This window comes from Syngnathus leptorhynchus, chromosome 17 (genome assembly GCF_054491065.1).
Source record: "Syngnathus leptorhynchus isolate UIUO chromosome 17, UIUO_Slep, whole genome shotgun sequence".
NCBI classification, from domain to species: Eukaryota; Metazoa; Chordata; class Actinopteri; order Syngnathiformes; family Syngnathidae; genus Syngnathus; species Syngnathus leptorhynchus.
The window spans coordinates 1,492,647-1,516,183 of record NC_141211.1 but is presented as its reverse complement, the minus strand read 5'-3'; the positions used below and the strand labels follow the sequence as shown (position 1 = coordinate 1,516,183).

At 42.1% G+C, this 23,537-nt stretch overlaps 1 protein-coding gene across 1 annotated transcript in view; it reads right to left on the bottom strand.

The window, feature by feature from the left end:
- cadm2a (cell adhesion molecule 2a) overlaps window positions 1-23,537 on the bottom strand; it is a 107,121-nt gene that overhangs the window by 25,076 nt on the left and 58,508 nt on the right. Inside the window, exon 2 of the mRNA XM_085936380.1 lies at window positions 6,682-6,831. Coding sequence (XP_085792506.1) covers window positions 6,682-6,831 — 150 coding nt within the window. The remainder of the gene's footprint in view (window positions 1-6,681; window positions 6,832-23,537) is intronic.

The window sequence follows — 23,537 nt, the reverse complement described above, 5'->3', positions numbered from 1 at the left end:
TGTGTCCTAAAACTTATGCAAACCTCGATACAAATGACATCAAACATGAGCACGGGACTGCAGAAAAATAAATGCGATACACATTCTTCCCGACCTCAAAGTTTTACTTATATGAAGATGCCATCCTCCAAAAAGACATCAATGGAAATCAATAGAGCAATAAAAGGCTGCGAAAGAACCCTAATGAGACTTTGGCAACATGAGGGAACTGAAATGGATTGGCTGAAATTAGACGGCTCGTTGGAAGATCTTTCAAACTAGACAAGGTACACGACTTCCAAAATGACCTGGATCAGCGCTAGTGTGATAGGGGGAGGGAGGAGGAGGAGGAGGGGGGGTGTCCACATTTTAGCTGTCATTGGGATCATTGTGAAAATCAATGATGCCCACCCCACAGCATTCCATATATGTGCATATTTAACATAGTGGTTAACATAGCTGGCTCCAGCTCCCATGTGACATTGACCAGCATAAGAAAATATAGTCAATACTCCTGATTCGGATCATTCACTTTATGGGTTAGTTATTTAATTATGCTGGGAGAGCTGTTGATGTGTTTTCGTTCACCGCTTAAAGGCACATAAATGTGGTTAGTTGTCATGCCAAAAAGCAACAGGAGCACTTTGCTGGTGAGGGCAGATTCAGGCTGCATTTAGAAACATGAAAAGCATCATATGAGTGAAAAAAAAAAATCACTTATGATGCCAGGAACAGGAAAAAAATACTCACCAAATTAATTAGCAATACATTACGTTACAGTAGGAAAGCAAAGCCTAACTGAGAACCACATTAGCATTTTCAGTTGGAGATATCAGAGGTTTATTTATGCTGTTTTAACTTGCCCTTTCATCACTTGGATTTTAGAGACAGGCTGGAATAGGTCATTTTCCGAAACTACGTGTTGAACTTTCGAGAACCCAATGTTTGTGGAAGCCAACAATGTTACAACCACAATAAGTTCTGGGATATACAAGCTATGCACCAAAATCGGATCTGCGGGTTATGTATTCTCCCCAATTAAAAGCACTACATTTCCCCTGAGCAGAGGTCCAAACAAGGTTTTGTGTGATTTGTGCTTTGTTAGTATGTTTTCACAGGCTGCCAAAGCTCCAACAGACAAGGCCTTTAAAAACACACACACAGCCACAAAACACTACGGGGCTTGATCTTGTGCTTGGGTGCCCAAAATAATGATGGCTGCTCCATTGCGATGACCCATTATCCTCTCATGCACAATGACACCAGACCACCAAACTGTCCAGTGATCCTCCAAATTCACAACACTTGGATTGTGAACCAGACTAGCAAACAGCCAATCATTTCTCTTTTGTTTGTGGCCAAAAAGTGGAAAACCACACAATGGAATTCAGCCCAGAAAGTCTCCCTTACCTCCTAGCGCTCTTAAAACTCATTCACTTCCAAAGACATATTTATTTATTAGCATTATTAATATTGTTATTATGATTCATTTTTTCAGCGCTAGGGTGAAAACGAGTCGATATCTAGTCGTATCGGTAGATTAGGATCGCTTCGACAACGCGCATGCATAAAGAAACAGTTGTCGTCTAAATTCACTCACTTTCAGCCCATCGTGTTTGCACAGTCGCCCGCCAACCTTTTCCTCCTTTTGCCCTTTCCTCTCATCCGAGCCATCGCATCGCATCGGCTGCCTTCATCTCTCCGGGGAGCGCGCGCATCCGTATAGAACCCTGGCAGGTGTTTGCTCATTCAGCTGACACACTTTTATAATGAGAAAAGTGCAAATTTCTGAATATACATTCAGGCCGCCGATGTCTGGAAGCGACAGCTCTCTCTTTTTCTTGTCAACAACTCATCAGGGGGACTTGACTCCGTCGGCCATGGATTGCGACGGCGTGCGTGTGGATGAGCGAGTGAAGGCAAACGGAATGGAATGGAATGTTTATTGAAACATGTAGATTCTGCATCTCACAAAACATCTTCACCTCCTTTGGCATTTCTGAGGCAAGGTGAGCTTTCAACAATGCCAACGTTGGACAATGCTGCATATAATAATTGGCCTGGAGAGAATTTCAGTGACACTTCAGTGGGATGCCGAAGTGGGTCAGTGTGATAGCAATTTTTTTTTTTTTTTTGCATTATAGACTCAAACTGCTGGCTTCAGATGAAAATTGTGTTTTGTACTAATGGTACTTTGTCATCAAATCAAAAGGTCTGGTGGGATTCATTTTATGTCAGGCATTATTTTACTTTCCTGGTCTTCTGACGGTCTAATCCAGGGGTGTCCACAATTTGTCTTCGCGGGCCACATAAAATGATGTGGCGGGCCGTATCTGGCCCCCGGGCCTTGAGTTTGACACCAGCGGTCTAATCTGTATTTTTAGGAAATTAATAAATGCTTTCTGGAATGCAAAAATAAAACCGAGTGTGTTCTACATTTCAATTTCTTTTATTCTTGAATTAATGGAAATGAAAGTATTGACGTAATCAAGATATTTTGTTCAAAACTCAAGGTTATCATTTATTGACAGCAAATTGGTGACAAAGGACTCTTGTTCTGAATGTTTTGTGATTTTTTTTTTCCACCCACTACTTTGTGAAACTCAGTGGCGGGTGTTTGAAGGTCACTTTTGCTGAAAAACCTTTATTTATTTTTTTAAATGAATAAAACATATTTTTTTATGGGACCAAATGATGCAAAGAATAAAGAAATATTTGATTAAAAAAATGTAAATGTCCCCTTCTGAAATATAAGGCCCAATATGTTATATTGTGAAATATGCTTGACATGTGTGACTTACGATGCATTCACACTTGTTAAAAAAAGAAGTCTAAAGTAACGCAAGCACTCCAGAAGTTTCTCCCAGAAGTAAATAACGCATATGAGGGCCTTAAAATAAAAACTATTTTCCATTGGCCTCAAGAATCTTTCTCTGTACCTTAACCTTACAAAACACCTTTTCATTGAGCACTGCTCGAGAAAGCCGAAGTTTTTTTAATTGCGATAGCAACATTATGAAGCCCAAGAAAAGGCCTTTTGTCTAATAAGAGCCGAGCTGCGCAATATTATAGAATCTAAAGCTGTGACGGAAGAAAAACACTGAAGCAGGTTGCTGAAGGTCAAAGAAAAAGTTTGCCCGTGTCTTTCACAGGTGATAACTGTGTCTGAAAGCTCTCATAAAATGCCTCCTTAATTCCTCGCCTTTATCCCACAGAGGCCCACCATCCCCTTTCCTTTTGCCTCTTTTTTTTTCCCTTCTGCTCATGTTTTATGATCCTTGTCTTGGAGAAAAGGGAGTTGTTAGGGATCTTAAGAGATTTATGATTTACAGGCAAGCTTTTTATTTATTTGTCTTTTTTTCTATTAGAGCAAATACCTTAATCTTTGGCTTGATATGAAAGGATGCTTACCTGAGTTACCTCTTTTTTTCATCATAATTAAAGTATATGTCTTGGGATTTATTTTTATTTGGGATTTTTTCTTTTCCGCAAGCGTATTGCCTAAAATTGCTCAGGCAGAGATACTGGGAATGCTTCAAAGCTTCCATGGCTGCATGCTGAAGCAGTTTGGCAGGCGACACACAACACACACGTGTACGCGTGGCGGTAAAAGAACTCATACACCAACACAAGCTAAATTGATTTGGGCCAGCCAGCCACACTAGTTTCATATTCAGCACATTGGTCTTAAAAATGAGCACTTGGCCCTTATCTGCTCACCTGTAACGCTAATCTTAATGTTTGACCAGATTCAATCAGTCAGCAGATGGAATGGATTATTCAATGGCAGTTTGGTGGTGGCAATATCAAATTGACGCTTCAAAAAGTCAAACGGAAGGTGACATTTACTAGAACTAATGAGAGTGCGTCACCAAAATGTGGCTGTCACTAATTTATGCCAATGCAGTAGGAAAGCCATAATTACAGTCAGCATTTATGCCAAACACATCACATTAAAAAAAAACACATTAAGCGCCTGCTTTATTCAATTTTTATACGTGCAAAACCCAGAAAAATTCCATTTGAGATTTTATTTTAGACAGTGACGGCGGTTCTGAAGAAGAAAAACCAGAGCTTGGTGTAGTAAGCAGAGGACATTAGTGTGTCCGACGAGTGCCTGTCTAAATAAGTTCTGCTCTACTAATTATAAACACAAAGGTAATTTAACATCGCTTTGAAGGCCGGTCAATCCAAATTACAAGCAGTGTATCAAGGGGGCAGCACTTCAAATTGAAAATGTAATTAGAAATGTTTTGGATGGGAAAGAAAGAGGCTAGTAGATGACAGATTGAATATATGCTCTTAATGTTGTGAGAGGGCGACAGACTCCTGCAAATATGTCTTGGAAAAGTAATTATACATTGGTTCCTTATGCTGTGGGAGCAATAAAGAAAGATATTGTAATTAGAGATCATAGAAAAACGTCGCATTCAGCCAACTCAAGCGATTATCAAGTCCTGAGTTTCACAAAAGCAAAAGGGCAATTTGTAAAGGGATATTGGCCTCCTTTGAGTGGTATAAAAGAGAGAATCCCTCTTGCCCGCCGCTCATCACTCTCTTGCCGCAGAGGCACAGATTAAGTCCCTCAGTAGCGTCGTGACGAGGAGGACAAAGTGCCTACTTTTGTGCCAATGACTTATTTGAAATTCAAACAACACTTTGCAGTCGCCCAAGCGTTCGGCAAGGACGAGTGACAAGAGGGGTCTCTCGCATCCGTCTGAGTGTCTTGCGCAAACGCACGCCGTGACATTCAAAACAACGGCCAAAGTTTACACGACTCACAGTTGGATGGATCGCCCATATCGAGATCAAATCCGCTTAAGAACGGTTTCGCTTTTTAAAAAGATGAACATCTCAGTGAAGACGATTTGCAATTTTAGTATCGACACAAAGTCGATGCACAATTTGTCTTGGCGGGCCAAATAAAATGACACTGCGGGCCGAATTTGCCCCACGGGCCAGAGTTTGACATCCCTGCTGTAGATGAATACGCTGTCCGGATCGTAACGGACAAAAAACCCCCTGCAACTAAATAAAGTATATCTAAGAAGCCACACTGGGGTTGTGTATTTGAGTAAAAGTGCGCCCTGCTCCTAATCCTCATCTTCCTCCCAGCAGGCAAAAGCAACATTAATCTGCAAGCGACTGTGCTCGCAGCCGTTAGCAGCTCAGACATCTTCTAAGACTGCCAGTGGCACTTTGGAAACACTCAGCATCTCAGCGCGCCCATCAGCATGTGCATGTGAAATGCCACGTCGAGCAAGACAAACCACCCCCACCCCACCCCACCCCATCAACACACACAAACACACACCAGGCAAAACCCACACAAAAAAAAAAAAAAGCAGTGCAATTCCGGGGTCTCAGGAGTAGCTCTGCTGATAATAGGAGAGTCTTCGGGTGCTTTTTCCATTTCCAATCTGGCACAGCTCTGCATTGGAAATGCCACAGAATACACCCCGAGCACCCCCCCCCCCCCCGTGCCAGGTGCGATATGGAATAACCTGCAGAGCACATCAACTGTTGAATTTGATGTTCAGGGGCTGCTTTTAACGGCCGCTCTGACGGAACCGCTCGGAAATTCGCTTGTGCACGCAGTCTCCGGGATAGGAGGAAAAAATAAATAAAAGTGCAGACGTACACAGACACGCGCACACACACACACACACACACACACACACACACACACACACACACACACACACACACACACACACACACACACACACACACACACACAGTCAGACAAGTGAGCCTGTGGGCAGAGAGGAGGGATAATGGAAGAAGTGTAAATCCCATACGTGCTTAATCCGGACACTTACAAGAGAGTGTGATTCATACTCTATTACACTCCACTAATGGTGCCGAGAGACGCCGCGGTGGCGCGCAATCACTCAGCAGACTTGAACCTACAAAATAACATCCGTGAATCCTCTTTACTGGGACTTAACTGAAGAGCGTGTAAAAGGTCAGAAATAAACCTTTTTGTACTTATTAGCTATGAAAACACTGGCGACTTTGTATCACGCCCACATACGTTTCCATACATTTGAAGCACTTGAATTGTGCTAAGGTTAATTTGGGGCTTTGAAGCGTATATTGTGTGACTGTGATGGGGTCAGACAACCTTTGAGCGTCTGCCAACTTGAGATGGCTCATTTGTTCGCTGGGAGCTTTTGACAACATTGTTGCTTCATTTCAACAGACACTGTGCTGCTCATTCTGGTCTATTCCACCAGGGGGCAGTATTATACACAGCCATATGAATACTATCCTCAGTAAGCTTGCACTGCTCGTCATTTCGGGAAAAGATGATGGTTTGTATTGTGTTGCACGCCTACATGTGTTGCTGCACCATTTGTGTTCAAACATAGTTTGGAGGCAGATTTAAAATGCTTTGTAAAATTTGGTATGGATATTTTCAAGGAAAATAAAGTAGACACAGACGATTTACGGGCCACCATTGAGGGGGTGGATCTGGTTCTGACACCTGTGCTCCAAGTCCCTAGTTATGAATATGAATGCAACCTAGCCTTTCACCCAAGGTCAACTGAGATAAGCTCCGGTTCAGCCGCCACGCTAATGAGAAAACGTGCAACAGAAAATGAATTTGAAGTAAGAGGAATGATGTTTTGAACACACGAAATCAAATGAAATGTTATCCGAGTGGCCTCTTTTGTATCCTTAACTGAGTCAACTCACCTTTCTTGTCACCGAAGAAGAGAGTTTGCTGTGCCGGGTTCGACCACTGGAGGGAGGTGTTGTCGTTGTACTCCACGCGACATGTCATGTTGGCTGTCCCGCCCTCTGTCACGGTGACATTCTGAACCAGAGGATGCTGGCCGCTGATGCCTGCGACACAGAGACAATAGAAAACATGATGCTTCATTTGTTATATAGGTGTAAACGTAAAGCAGGTGTGTGGAAATAAAACAACACATTTTGGCACGCAGTCAATGAGACTGCAGCGTCGGTGACCACGGCTGCGGTGACGACCCTGAAACCTCGCTTCACGGAGAAAAACAAATTTGAAGCTGCTCCGCGGGGACCTGTGAGCATGTGTGTGTGTGTGAGTGACGCTAGGACATAAACACAAAAGCAAGGTAACACCACAATGACAAAAAGCATTTCAGCGCCACGGAGAGTTCCAGGAGAGCACAATGGATAACTCCGGCTCAGCTGCACACACGGAAGGAAGATTTAGCATCTCGATAACGTCCCTGACTTTTCAGATGCAGAGAGCAGTGAGGCAGATTTGCTAACCACTAGTCCACCGTTCTGCCCCTATATGTGTCGCGTTGGTGTGTATTCCAGGGGTGGGGACAAGTAAATAAAAATAACCATAAAGCTATCCCTGTTGCCGTCCCCAGAGGATGGGCTTTAAAGGCTGTGTGAATAAAGGCTTAGGTTAGGAAGATTATTCATCCCTGACTTAACTCTCATCTTAACCCCCTCAGGAGAGGATCATACAGAAAAAACAAACAAACAGAGGAAAGAAATGAGGAATTTATTTGGGGAAAAATAGCACAGGCAAAATGAAAGACTTAGTTGAGTAGCTGCCAGATACTTTATTCGACAGGCCAGGTAAGATAAACAAACGCACAAATGGCTGGCGTGGAGAAATAAAAGCGGGACAGGGAGATTGTCGGGAGGAGTTGAAGGGTAAGTCAAAGAGCACGGGTCATTTCCAGCGTTGATTAAGGCCTCCCAAGGTTAATCATGCACGGAAGAGATAGAGAGGCAAGACGAGGAGGAGGCAAATGGATCGGAGCTTTGGGAGGAGAGGAATATGTTTTATTCATGCCAGTTTTGCATGAGGCGTGCTCTGCCCCGTGATTTACCAGCTTCTCGTCGCTGTCCTTGCGATCTTTATTGCTTCCTCTTTGCACATCACTTACTTTTTGCCTCATTCTTCCCCCCCCCCCCCAGCTTGCGCCGACGGGCTGCCCATTCATAGCCTTCAGCCCGGTGGGATGGAATTGATTTCATCTGCTCTGGTCGCAAAGAGAAAGTTAAGAGTCGACTTTCTGCGCTGACGGACTCTCGCGGATGATGTTTGAGGAGGGCTCTGCGTATTATCACAAATAATTGGACTCAAGGTTAAACTAGTGTTTTACAGGAGTTAACGTCTTTTGACCCTTTTGGAGAGAAAAAAAACATTCAAAATGCAATTTAAGCTTTTATTTTTATTTACAGTTGTCCAACAGTTGCCCTCTAAAAACAAATACCCGTAAAGTTCATGAATGTTTTATAGTGGTGCTATTTTGGATTATTGTGGGTGGCTCCTATCGTTTCCTGTGGGAAAAATGGTTTCAAAATCTCTCCTTGCTTTTATTAGCGTGGGTTTGTTTGCTTGTCTTCCATTATGGGATGTCCTTCTGAGAAGTACCCCTGTCCCTCTTCAAGTAACACATTGTTGCATAAGGAGTAGGCCCAATGACATCCAGGAACTCCACTGCATGAATAGTCCACTGGGAGAGAAAGGGCCAAAGGGGGCACCATGATGGTTCTATTACAACAATGAAGTCCTCTGTGTGCCTAATTGACCAGTGGAGGAGCTGCTTTGTGTCTCCCTTTTGGCCACCTAGACCTGATTTAAATGTATCTCCAGAGGAAAGCAGGCAGCTGCTCTCCCCTGATTTCCATGTCTAAATTTAGATCTTCTCTTCAAGACGGAGCTTTCCCTTACTTTCTTTTCCAGTTCATGCCGCTCAATTCTCTCATTCGCCCTATCCCTGCCTCTGTCGCTCATTTCCTCTCGGAGTTGATCCCCGAAGGGTGCGTGTCCACGTTCTTTGTCTCTGATGTTCATATCCTCCCCGCTCTTTTGCGTTTATCTTAATCCTTACCGACGTGCTTGCTCTCCATTGTGCTCGTGAGGAGAGCACGGGGTGGGAATCCTAAGAGGGGGGGAGGGGGGTTAATTGCCCTCACATCTGAATGACATGCCAAGGCTGAAACAGGTCAACAGCGTCCTCATCTGCATGACATTAGCGAGTGATGCAACAGGGAAATTAGCTTTCTTTCATTTACGACGACAACTTGGAGCGCTGAGGGTTGACATTGTCTCTGAGCAAATGCCATTTTTTTCCCATCCATTTTTTAACCCCACTATGGCTGACTCTGGAGATGAGCTGAATGTTCCAATGAAAACACTCAACACCCATTTCCTCACTCTACCTTTAAGAGCGCACGTTTGCCAAACAATCAAATCTGGAGAGCTTCCCGGCAATCATTTGGACTTGTGCCACCAATCAATATATATATACTTTTTCCATATATTGGAGGAATGAGTGCCTCCTCCACGCTTCCATTGTGCGTTGCGGCATGACCTTTCCAGCACGAGTCTTCTAACTTTCCTTATTTAGGCATTCAGCAGGCATTGAAGAAGAGGAGAAGTGCAGCCAGACAGATGGACAGCCCGGAGCTGCTGACCTTTATGTCATGACTGGAGCTCAACTGAGCTGTAAGACCATGATGTATAACCAAGAACAAAAAATGGATCGAGGCAAAACGCAAATTATTTTGGGTCAGAGCGGTTGCCTTTGAACTTACAGTAAATTAAACCTTTACTGATCGAGATCACAAATCTCCAGATTAATTTCTGTTGGATGGTGACTGAAAAGCATGATTTAAAAAATAAAAACCTGTGGTATGCATTTGCAAACAGTAAGTTTGACCTTTTGGACAAAAAGCTCAAATTCCCTGTTATGCAGTCGGGCAAAGTCAGAATCAGTGCACACGTTTGCCAGAAACACTTTTTGTGAGTTCCCGCTGACCTTGACTGCAAATCGGCTGGTGCAAACTACCAAAATCTAAACACAGAGGGATGAATATAGGGTCAAAAAAAATATGTTAACAAACTAAATCTAATCAGTTCACCCTTTAGACAAAAGCGTATTTGTCTCAAAATTGAAAGAATGCACTGAAATGGAAAGTAACAAAGGATATCTAGAGATCCTCGCGCCAGTGGTTATTCCATCAACAAAGGATATAAAAACAAGCGCTGTCAGGCGCGTTGGGAGAGTTGGTAGAACCATTTGTTGGTAATAGAGAAAGATGTTTTTCGAACAATTGAAGCCTCACAAATTGAATTACAATCTTTTTTCCCCTCAAAAACCTCTCATCTTCCACTTTGACATGCTTCAAACTTTGCCTCCATGCCATTACACCATGGCATCAATAATGAGCCACCAGAATTCCCTGTGACATATAAATTGCACGTTCTCGTCATTAATTGTGAGTGTTACCAAAGTAAACATCTTTGAGATAGCGCTGAAAGGGTTCCGGCACATTTTTACAAACAGAGAAGAAATGACATGATATTTATGAAGCAATAATTTTGATCAAAAGGCAGCAGCATTTTTCATATCAATAGGTCAAGAATAAATGAAAATATAAATAAATGGTTAAAGAACCTATGAGATTTTCTTTCTGAAGTAAAGACGTGAAAATGCAATGACATCTTTGTAAATCTATCAATTGGTGTTGAAATGAAATAAAAATCATGTTAGACAATTTCCTCCACTGGAAATGGATCTAATTTGTCCTTGAATTAACGCCATCATTTTAAAGGGTAAAGATATAAACCAGAGTGGAAGATGTTCAAGGTGATATTGAGTGCCCTCTTATCCAGACTCACGAGGATCTTTTTTGAGCCAAGGGCATACAATGGAGGGTTTTAAGATGGGAGCTATATCGGATATTGAATATTGCAAAGGCTGTTGTCTTCCACAAGGCAAATTTGTAGAAGCTGACAGCTGCAAGGTGAGAACAAAGAAATGAGCAACAATAAAAATAAATATAAAAAAAAACAAAGATGCTTGTCTCATAGATGAAAGAGGGAGGCAGGGAGGCTTAAAATTATGCATGCGTTTTGGTGTATTTATTTATTTATTTATTTATTATTATTATTATTATTATTATTATTATTATTATTATTATTATTATTATTATTATTATTATTATTACAGCTGAAAAGTGCACAATGCAAAATCTCTTATTTCATTTTCAGGGAAGGATACTTCATTTTAAAGCAGCAAAGCTACGTATTTTAGACGAATCAACTCTCAGCATCCTCCTTAGCTGTGAGGCCTTCAAAGAGGCATTAGCAGCCATTCACATGCTTCCTGCTTTAATTGGTTTTGTAAATTGAATGTCATAAAAGCAGAAGGTCATAGGAATCGGGTATAAATGGGGTATTGAAATTCAACATTTCTTCTGGAAGTGATAGTGTGTAGAGATTGCTTCTTCTTTTTTCGGTCACAGGAAGCAATGCACTCCGAGAGACGAGCTAAAGCTCCGGTTAGGTTCACGAGGGAAATCAGACTAATCACCATCACCGTCGTAAAACTCCCAAATTGCTCGAATCAACGCCACATAGCGTGATTTTTTAATATGTGTTGATATGTTGACAGATACTGCTGAGTTAGGAGTGATCTGAAGAAATTTGCCGTATCCCACTGGGAAATTTTTCACTGCAAAATGCATTCAGATTGGTGCGGCAGTGATATTGGGGAAAGCATACAGTAAAGGATTGAAGATATCACTTGAGGCATGATGGCAACATTTAAGAAAATCATCGTAATGAATTTAAGGTCGGGGGGGAGTTTGTTCTTTGAAGGCTACACAGATGTCGATCACATACTACGACCAGTTTTGTGCACAAACGTGTAAGCATAGCGTAAAGTACTTCCTGTGAATAAACAAGCTTGTCTCTTTGAGGAACAAATGCAGGATTCCCATTGCTGAGTTTTATTTACAAAGCGGGCGACTCTTGACTTCAAAACTATAGGGGATCCCGGGAGATGAATGAACTCTTCTATTCTACTGAAAAAAACATGACAAAATGAATATCATGACAAGCAAAACCAAAGGGAGACATGCGCTTGACTTTCAATTCCACAGCATCTGTTGCCCTAATTGAAGTGGGATAGAGTTCCTAAACCAGAGAATGACAGCCAGGATATGGTCAATGATATCTTTTTATTTGTCAAATTCTGGCCTGCAGATACTGTAAATGGTTGAAATGAATTTGCCAAGCACACTTCACTCCGGGAATGAGGAAGAGTAATGGGATCAGACACGAGGTTGCATTTACAGTGCTACCATGATTGCTGCTGATGATAATGCGATGATGGCAGAAGGGAAAGGAGAAGGTTAACTGGAGCAAACGCTTCACCTGCACTGGATCACAATATAGCTTCCTATATTGTGCGAGCAGATAATCAGCTCTATTAGTTGGCCAGCAAAGCTTTCCAACACACCAAAAGACTTTGCTGTTCTTATCAGCCATGAATGAATCTTTAACGGGATGAAACAGTACCAAAATGTGGAATTAGAAGGTTCTATTCTAATCCTAAATGGAGCCAAACTGAACATGGCCACCACTCACCTCTGACTTTGCCTTTGGAAGCCATCACTGGTGTCCACAAGAAGTCAAAAGGGGAGGGGGTTGGACAGACAGCGATAGGAAGGAAGAGAAAAAAAACAATAAAAACAAAACAAAAAAAGGGACAAAGACAGAATACATGATTAGACAACTGCTGGAACAACAGCGTGTCTCTATATGAGGTGTATGAAAGGTTGTATGAGGAGTCCTTTGTCCACCGCAACGTGGGCATCTTGCAATTTGACTGTCCTGACGCTTTGCGCTTATTGATGAGTCAGTGTTACGTGTCATCCAAGCAATCATCCGTGCAAACAGCGCTAAAGATTCACACCCACCGCTGACTGACAGCGGTGTAATCAGTCACGAAAGCCCCAAACGGGACTGAAAAAATTACTTATGACGGGACGCGGTCCAAAAAGAGGAAAACCACAGAAGACGATAGAAGCAAGCTTTCGACACGAGAGTGAAACAAACAACACAGATTGTCTATTTATGCGCCTGTTTTGTGAGGGAACCTTTTATGCACGCAGCTTTGCCCAATTGATGAATCTATCGGAATGCCTCCAGTGAGGCTGAAAACCTCAAAAAGACAGTTCTTGGAGAAAAATTGGACTGCAGGTACACTCTGCATGTTACATGGAATTGAAAAGAAATGATTTTTTTTTTTGTATCTGGCAGCTGTTAAAACATTTGGTGGATTCAAATGAGCAAACTGATTTTGCTTCATTCATGTCACTAGACTTTACAGTCAGGAAAGGTAACATTAAGGACATCAATCATAGCTCAGCTAGACCAAAAGGCGGTTTTGACTGAAATTACAGCTAGAAGGCAAGGTGTGTGTGTGTTCACGTAAAATGGAGGAAGGCTTACTTGCCGTATACTCGGCACTTGTATCTGGGACCATTACAGTTACTAAGCAACCGGCACAACAGTTCCACAAGTCCCAGGAAGCTGATATTGTAGACTCTTTTCATTTTGCGCTCTCTCGGTCCTCCATTTTCACATGCCATGTGCAGATTGATTGTAATGGCCGCCCATTACAAGTTTGCCATGCTCCTGATTGGACACCAAATAGAAAGGGGTCCTCTCGGCTTACGACAGAGTTCCATTCTTACGGTGGCGACGTCGTATGCCGCAGTTGACTACAAATCTGCTAGAAATAGCAAAATTGTAAAAGAAAGGAGTGAGTCACTTACAGTGAATGGAAAACGTTTCTTTATTTGTATTGATATGACTTTATTTTACTGGTCCCTGGTAAACAAGTTACGCATTACGAATTATATACGTTATTTTTACCCTTTATCCAGTAAATGAACATGATCAATTTTTTTTTTTGTGAAGACTGGAAAGAATTATTGACATTTCCATTCATTTCAGTGGGGGACGATGATTTAAGAAAAGAGTTGACAGAATGAGTTAAAATGATATCTTTAGGCATCGCTGTATGAACATGAGCATACCCTTGCAATGAAATATTTGGGCTCAAGGCTAACATTAGGGGCAAAGAAAAATGCGTTGCGAGCAGGTGGTGAGAATGAGTGTCTGGTGTCACAACCGTGATGCTCTGACTTGTGAGCAGCTTGTTTTCAGTCTCCGAGCGTCAGCAGGGGAGCTGTCATAAATAAACTGTGTGATACTTCATACAGGCGCCACCTGCTGTGATTCACATCCACGTACACAAGGCACTGCGGTGATCACAGCGCTCCCCGAGGGTAAAGGTCTCCTGGGAGGACCAGTGTTCATTTGACGGTCTTGTCACAACTGCCTTTTTATATCTGAGCACTATTTACAATTTTTAGGGCTCCATCTTGCGCTCCTTCGCTGGATTTTGGAACAAGAAGGCAGATTTGCCCTGCAGTCAAATCTCAGTGAGAGGACAATAACGCTGGTTATTACATCACAGCATAGTACCATAGATGGGAATCAGTTATGGATGACATCAGAACAATCTGATTGGATACTTAGTTCGTGTCAGCATTGATTGCGTCATATTATTGCCGCATTACTGTGATTCAGTCTAGTATTAAAAAAAAAAAATCCAAAACGTGCTCAGTATTAGATTGTAGTGGTGTTACCCCACTACAGTAAAAATGCTTTAGCTCTTCTGCTGCCCCTCTCAAATTATTTGCCTGAACAATGTATTCGTGCACACAACAGTTAAAACGAACGAGGCGTCACATTTCCAATGAGTCACTCATAAAGTCGTGATTACTTTCTTTCTTGTTAGTCTTACAACAGCTCAGACTAAATACGGGGGGAACTGCGTCTTATTTAGCCCACTTTACGCTAACGGTTGCAATTCATCTCGGCGCAATAAAGACGACGGTAAACAGTGTTAATAGACGGAATGGCGCTTGCTTAACGCAGCTTATTGCCAACATACTGCCTGCTTTATTAAATCCGTCGACTGCATCATTACAGGGGGGTACACATCTGTTTGTTTTGTCACTTGAATTTCCCCTCCTTAAAATAGTTAGCATGGATGGACGCGTGTTTGCATCTGCATTAATGTGCAGGCGGTGATGCTGTCATGTGTGAATGACAACACACAATCTGCACTGTATGTTCTCTATAGCAGAGAATAGAAACACTTTTTTTTTTACTTTATTGCTCCTGCGTCACAGACATATTAGATTTGAATATTTATATTATATTATTTTTGACATTATTTTATTCAGTCTCTCTCTCTCGCTAGTTGGGGACTGCCGGTTCGCCGATCATTTAATAAAGAAAAATTTAGAAATAATGCAGTGAAATTCTCCACTGCCTCAATCTGTCGCGCTACCTAATGGTGTGTCCACTGAGTGATGATAAGTACAATAATGATTTTGACGAATAGTTAAAAGCCACTAGATGCATATTGTGCACCACGACAGTAATAACAGTGACTTGATTAGAATTGCCAAATCATTACGTAGTAAAGGACAAGCCACTTTCTCTTGTCAAGCAGACATGAAAATTACTTTACAATGGATTTTCCTTGAGGGAGAATTGCAGGTATGTGACATTTGTCATTGTAATGTGCTATTTATTTCTTGGGTCTGGGTGGATGTAAAATTAATTCAACATAATTATCCTATGCAGAGAAAAATGTCGCCAAAGGGAAGTGGTGGCCACGTAAGATCTTTTGACTCATCCCCATGAATAGCATCCAAAACTGTGAGTTTGCTATGAGTTAAAAATATCACTGCTATTATTTTCAAGTACATTTCATGGGATCCTTTATGATGTTTGGTTTTCCTTCTGCAATTAAGTACAGAGGATAAAACGGTACATAAGATAAGTTTTCATTTCACGAAACAATAAGATTAAAAATACAACAGCAAACATAAACAGGTCCACATAGAGAAGCGCATACGCACGCACAGACGGACACAGCCTGACTCGAGATTCTCCTTCAGCTCGAGAAGCACATTTCCATTTCGACGAAAATCCTGAGGTATATCAAAATCATGAATCACCCTAACAAGAGCAGTCTAATAAGAATTGCAGCAGGATGGCGTGTGCACCAAAAATGCGCACGCACACACACACACACACACACACACACACACACACACACACACACACACACACACACACACACACACACACACACACACACACACACACACACACACACACACACACACACTGTCAAACAGGTGCTGGTGGAGGATGATGTACAATCCAGGTAGAGCCCATAACTCAGCAAATGCTTTCTGTTTCCAGTGCTTCTTCAAATGAATAGTTTAAAAGGTGAACTTCTATTGTGATCGATGCCTGGGGGCTAACAAAAGCATTCCTGGAGACAAAGCTTTGAAGCAAAAGGCGGATGGTCACCAACCTATAATCTGCTGCCATTCATCAGAGAGCGAGGGGACAGGAAAACTTAAGCGATAATACAATCTTCATTTTTTTTTTTTAACCCTGCGCAGAGGTCAACTTCCCCTAGGATAAACTGTGTGCTATCACTCAAAAGCCAGGCGCATGAATGATCTTATTCCTTCCGGCTAGGTTCCTACCACAGACCAAATATAGAATTGGATGCCATTTCAATGACGGAAAATCACTTTATCTTTGCAATATTTATGGTTTGGATGGTCAAACCAGCAGATCACACCAATATCGCATTAGACAAAAAACAATTCAATAAAGTCGGAATCCATTTTTTATTGGTTAGAAGGCTACTTCCTGTCTTGACAAGGGAGGCTTGAGTCTACCGAATTTTTACTCCTACAGTGGGCTGTCCGAATCGACATTAGTCAAATACAACCCTAACTACACTAATATAACATGGCCGTGGGATTCATCGTGTTTAATCAAGCGCATAAATGGTTCACAAGTTGCGACATAAAACACGTCGCCCGTCTGGAAAGCCCCGCCTTCTCTCGATGGTGCCTTTTTGATCAAAAATGTGTCATAGCATTTTGCCGGGCCTGAATTATTCAAAGGTCAACGAACAAAGGCGGGCAGGTGCCATGCTGCATTACAAAGGCAAGGATGGCGCTAAATTGGCAATGTGTCTCAATGGGGTAGCTGACAGGTGACCTCGGCCTCAAGGGAACGTTTGGCATCACACGAAGTCGGCTCGCTGTGATTGTTAGTGCTTTGAGTCAAGGCCAGTGCCTGATAGCACACATATTCAAACCATCACCTTTATATCCCATTCGAGATGCCACATCAGCTGGCTTGAGAAATGCATCAAGCACTCGTACACACCACAGTGGCGATTTACGTCCTATGTGAGTTAGAACTTACTGTGGACATTGATCTTTGAAACACACAAACCGAAATCTAACAGTGATGTGGTCTTGCTAATGAAGCTACAAGCACAGATTTACTTTAGGATGGGGGCAAAAGTAGATTCAAACAAACAGCAACCAGGGCTCGAGCGAGGATAGTTTGCAGCTCGTTCGGCTGATCTCCTTTTGTTCTTTGGTCACCGTAACTGGCAATTGTTATTTTGTAATATAAAACACAGTGTCATACGGTCAGTCCAGTGCCTGTAAGTATTGTTACACTATATCAGTGACAGTTACATTAAGCATTCATCTAGTCAAATTATGTGATTGGATTCAATACACAATGTTTCATTAACAAGCACGAATTGTTTACTGCCAAACCTGTCGTGCTTTGGCTGTTTGCTGCAACCATAAGGATTCCGTTGATTGTGTGGAAATTGAACGTTGATTAATCGTGTCTCCAATCAAATGGAGGCAGAAGGGTGCGCCCGACTTGGTCGCAGACAGTAGAAATGCCGTTGATTAAACAAAAGTAATCTCACGTGTCCATGCAAATGTGCTCCGGATCAACAAAAGAAAGATTGTGTTCAATTACCGACAACAAATACAAAGTCGACTGTATCACGGACAAGAATTGAACAAATTCTTTTGGAGTCCTCTAATTGCATGGAATAAATAAAGTAGATGACTTGCTTTCCCTTCCGCGTCAAATTACAGCTGACCCCCCGACATGCTCCAATTGTGTTATCCAAAGGCACCCAGGGGATCTGTGTAAATGCAGCGGAGGCGGGATGTGGAGGGCACAGCTGTGTGTAGCTGATGTGGCCTCTAGAGGACAATGCACACAGGCTTATTATTCTTCCAAAAATAAAAAGAAAATACATCCATACGGATATTTTCTATTACTCCCACTAGCGTATTCTATGTACGTCCGTATGAGTTTATTGAAAGTTTCTAATACTCTCCCTTCGTCTTTCTCGCCCAAGGTGCTAATTGGATACAGATAATTGAACATTACTATCTTGGGAGGTGGCTGGTCCCATCTGTTAAATGTCCGCCCCCAACATCACAGTGCTCCACACAAGGCACCCAAGCATCCCTGCGAAGCATTTGGATCACATACACATGCTGCTTGGCAACATGAAGTGAGGAGAAGGCAACCGGATGCGATCGAAGACGTTACTAACCAACGAACGTAATTCAGCAAATGCAGCAGATAAGTAGTCCTTAAAATAGAGGCCTTTGCCTACTCATACTGAAGCTCCAATTAGTTAGCACATCCACAACACAAAACAAACACTTCACGGACAAGACACAATGGTTGGTTCAATACGAACGGAAGAATTAACACCCCCGTACTGACATTTGGTGAGTCGGACACAAATACACCTTCAGTCTGTCTTTGGGTAGGAAAGCTTCGGACTCCTATGGAACTCTCAAAGGGAGCACTAAAGTCAAGGAGTGGCAATGTCACATCCATCAGCGCCGACTTTTCTGTCAGAGCCAGACAAAGGTGTTGACACGCCAACACCACATGGTGAGTGAGGGGGCCATTCAAGTGTCAGATACTTGACACATAGCCATGCTCTCATAGCTGACTGCTAACCACTGTCTGTCAGCATAGAAAGTCCAAGAAAAGCCAGCCCGCCCACATATATAAGACGGCGGCAAGCACACCGTTGGGATTTAATGAATGAAGTATTTTTCATCCTCAGTCGGTACAATCACACCTGTACACTCTTGTGGTGGCTATTGCGTAGTTATGTATCTAGGGCGAGGGACCATGCTTGCTAACTGAAGTTAAAAAGATGGCGCCCAATCAACTCAACCCTAAGCAAACAAGAGTCGATCCGATGCCCCGAGCATTTCTGTTCTCTATAAAAGCTTGGCGGCGATTTATGGCCTTTCTATTTCTGTAAATATTTAGACTTCACTTCCGTGTCTGTTCTAGAGCAGTTGTCCTGGGCAAAACGGATGACTGGAGGCCACCATCAAATATCTTCTGTTTTTTAATGCTCGGTGGTAACTTCCTACATCAGCACGCATCCACTTAGAGCCATCAGCACGCTTGCACAGATCCGCCTGTTAGTTTCAGCCGGCTGCTCTCACTTCCCCTCAGGAGAAGTGCTCAAATTTAGCACAACACACACAATGCATGGGCATTCTATGTACACAATAATATCTGGAAGTAGTTTGCTCTTGGCCTCAAATGAGGTGAGGTGCTTTTCCAGGAGTGTGGATGAAACAACCCAAGTCATTTGTTACACAAAGAAGCGAGCAAGGCTATCTCGGTTCAATGCTGAGTATGTTTGAAATGCAGAGGAAAATCCTGCCCCTGACTTGTATTGATTAGTGTGTATGTGAATGTGGCTGTGTGAAGACTTGGCTGTTTATATTGTCGTGTACGTGTGTGCCCTCTGTATCGATCCCCCACTTTGTTCCAATTATCTCCAACGGTATGGAGCCTAATATTGCTATTTGCACAAGCATGGGGCCACACGGGCGACCGTATCGACACAGGTGATGCAGCATCATGGAAGAGGCAACAAATCAGCCAACTTGCCTTGATTTTGTTAATGTTACCTATTTTTAGGCACAATACGACTACTGGCTTAGTTTTTTTTTTAGCTTATCGCCTTGTATTTATAGGTTAAATATATTAATGTACACATTATAATCACATGATCGTATTACTAATATTTGGGAGTGTCCCAAAGTGAATAATGTACAAATGATAATACACGAATTAATCTTGATATGAGACTGAGATGCTGTGGCGTGACTTCATGAGCAATTCATACCAGACATCCTAGAAATCTTGAACTATAAAGAAAAAATGTAAAGCCCAAAATAATGTTCACACATTAACTTTTGCTCAATCAATATGGTTTGGTGATCAGGCTACCCTGCTCCATTTTTCTTCCCTGATACCTTTCATCTCTTGTTTGTTGGCAAATATCAAACATTTTGCAACCTCCATATAGGACTGTAGTATAAATAGAAGCAAACTACGTGCATGGGGGAAATGTTATGCATTTGTGTCAATTTGTGGGAACGCGTTTGCGCATGTGAAGGAAAATCTCTCGGGCGGTTTGAGCCGCATTGTTTGATTCCACTGATTCCACAGGAGGAGTCGCCAGAGGCTTGTTGCCGAGATTCAGCCGATTGAATTAGGGATTTGCCGTTCCCTCCTCAGTCCAACCCTCTTGACCATTTACTGTTTCCACAAGTCCCAGCGGTCCCTTCCTCTCCATTCAGCTGTGGACTGTAATTGTATTTAGGATACCCGTGCACTGCCCAATGGGAAACAACCAAACCAAGACACACTACAATGAAAGCTTGAACGACCACTACACCAGCTGGGTGGGGAAATCAAAAGGAAACAAGAAAAAAAAAAAAGACAGAATACTTGAACACATAAAACTGTGCATAGACTTAAAGCGATTGTTGAGCTATAACACGACATATGTATATATATTTTTTACTTCAACACGGATGAGATTAAAGTGCAGACTATTCAACATATCCAAATTGACCGCAAGGTCATTGAAGTGGTTAGCCAATGCTAGATTTGCTATAACTACTACAGGGCTGCTCCCGTCCGTATTAAAGCAGGAATCTAATAGGCTATTACATCCAAAGGCATTAGGGTGGCTGCACAATGATTTCTCTTCACCCTCCATCTATTGAGAAGCAGACGTGGTATCATATCTCATTGTAAGGCTGGAGGATCTCCATGAGTATGCTATTAGGATGTGTACATTTTTAGATACATGATCGCTATGTCAATGACACGAGTAGTCGAACAGCTCCGCATCGCCGTGCAGCTGATGCAATATGGACATAGTAGCTCAGTGAAAAGGTAAAAATGATGGCTGTCCTTTTTACAAGTGAGCCATAAACTTGTGGACTGATTTCACAGAGACGTTGTTAATAAGAAGACTTCAGCATGTTTTGGTGTGCTGAAACATTAATGGCAGAATTTATTGACAAATATGAAAATATGTCTAAAAAGGCTCTACTTGATCTATACTGTACAATAAAACACTTTTGATTGATAATGATGACAAGAAGTTAACTCCCAGCTGAAAGATGTTTCAAAATGTGTTACAGTGCATCATATCACCTCAACGTTTGACAATAACCCGCTGGTGTATAATTTCGATTTGACTGACGTATCTGCCATACAATGCGGACAAGTGTATTTTGATTAGAGAACATTATTCAGCGTCGACACACTGTCACCTTGCAGTTACAGCTAGAGAAGAGATGCAGTTTGACAGGCTAATAGAGCTTATCCAGATTGCTTATTCAAAAACTGATCAAATCAAGAAAAAAACATGTGAATAGCACAGAAAACAATTGTGTATTGTACCGCTATGACACATTTTGTCACACCATATCATTTGTGAAAAAGTCACAGTGGTATTAATATGACTGCCACTGTTTCATCTGTACAACCAAGTAGCAGCCTCCATTTTGCCTCGGTTGCTTCAATCAATGTCACACAATCAATTCTTCTTCGTGGATTTTACAGGTGCTACTTTCTAACTCGAGTGTCTTCTATGGTCCTGCATACTGCCCTGGCCTGAGTCCAAAGGAACCATAAAGCTCTCTTCCTTTGGTGGTATCCATTATGTGTTAAATAGCTTTTGGCCTGCTGCGGCTGTTGCCTGGATCAAAGGTGGGCAAGTTCTTCACTGTGTCACACTTTATTTAGAGCAGCTCTTCTACATACACAGTAAAAGATGGCTTCGAAGAAGAATCTGGCTGAATTTATCCAAAAGTCACATTTATATGACATAAGCATCCTTCAACTCCGACTGTTGCTATGATTCTTTCCCTCTCCGCTACTGATGAGAGTGCTCTCGACGATGGACTGGGGAAGTGTGATTTTAAGCATGTGTGGCTGCCATGGAAAAAGAAGGAGAAGAAAATAGCATCGCCACTGTAATGAGAGCGCTGCCAACTGGTCTTCCATCTGGTATGGAGATAACTTCCCTTCTTCCTTCTCCCCACACATCTGCCTTGGCTTGGGTGTCGTCAGCTGTGACATTACCCGCCACGCATACGCTTGAGCTTCCGTTGTGAGTTCAGAACATCCAAAGAGATATTCTGTCATCCCGCTGAAATGCTTAATCAACTATTAACTGAGATTTACCAATAGGTGTATTTAGGAAATTGAATATACCGTGAATAGACCTTGAGGACGTCCGCCTCTATTTACTCCAAAATGTTAAAATCTCTTCTTAACTTAAGCAATACTTCTCAATATCTATCAAGTTTACTACTGTTGAATGGACACATGGCTACGCCACATTTGTTCAAAGACTTTCAATGCAAAATGCAGAAGCCAAGTTATTTGATACATTTTCCACATAGAAAATGTCCTCACACAATAGCATAATTGCTTCCAGGCTGTATTTTCCTTGTTCAGATTTGGACTCCCAATAGCCAGCTGAAGGCTGTTCCATCTGCAGCCTTTAATTTGCCAGAGACGGCGGTGTGCTAGTAAAGCATCACTTGGTATGCTGATGTGCTGAAATGACCTTTGGATGGGATGTTGCATGGTTAAAAACAAGCTGTTGAAACAGGAATGGCATTAACTTTGTACGAGTGTTAATTAATTAAAAAAAAAAAAATGACTGCAGCTATCAATATTTTGACTATTATGGTTCTATTTTGATTTGTGACGTCTATTGCTTCAGAACGTCAACAAAGGTGCAAAAAGAGCATAAAACATTAGCCAGTATGTTCCAAAACTATGAATGACACGTTTGTAAATTAGAATCCTTAATTGAAGATTCGTTAAGTATTATTCACAGTCTGTATACAAGCCATTAGTCATAGCAAAACAGATTGACATAGAACAAACATTAATTGAACTCCTTCTCACACCGTTTGAGTGACAGAGGCCACTAGGGGAGACGGACACGTAATGATGAGGCAGCTGGCAAATGGTCTGACGAGTAATGAGCGACCCGGAGCTGCCAGCCGATGCTGAATTTACCGAGCGCTAAGTACGCCTTGCATTATATACTGACTGTGCAATGCTCCGAGCGTTACAATGTCAATATGGTGAAACCTGGAACATCAAACAAACTCCATTTGTCACTCGCCACCCTTGGTGTTGTATTATATGAATGATTAATCAGCATCCCGAGCATTGACGAGCAGCTTATTTCTGTGCGGCACACATTGCTTAGCTTTACGCCAGTCGCATATTAACAGTGGAGAACTATGCTCTGGTGCAATAATTGGAAGAACATTTAGAAAGAGAAAAAAACAAAAAACAGTGCAGCATTGTCAAGGCTGCGGGTGAAGCAAAGCAAATTGGATTCACAGAGCAGCCAGCATATAGTTTGTCTAATGTCTTTTCCCCTACTCTGCAAATATAACATATTTACTCGATTCACAACTTCTGTCAGAACGACTTCACAAAT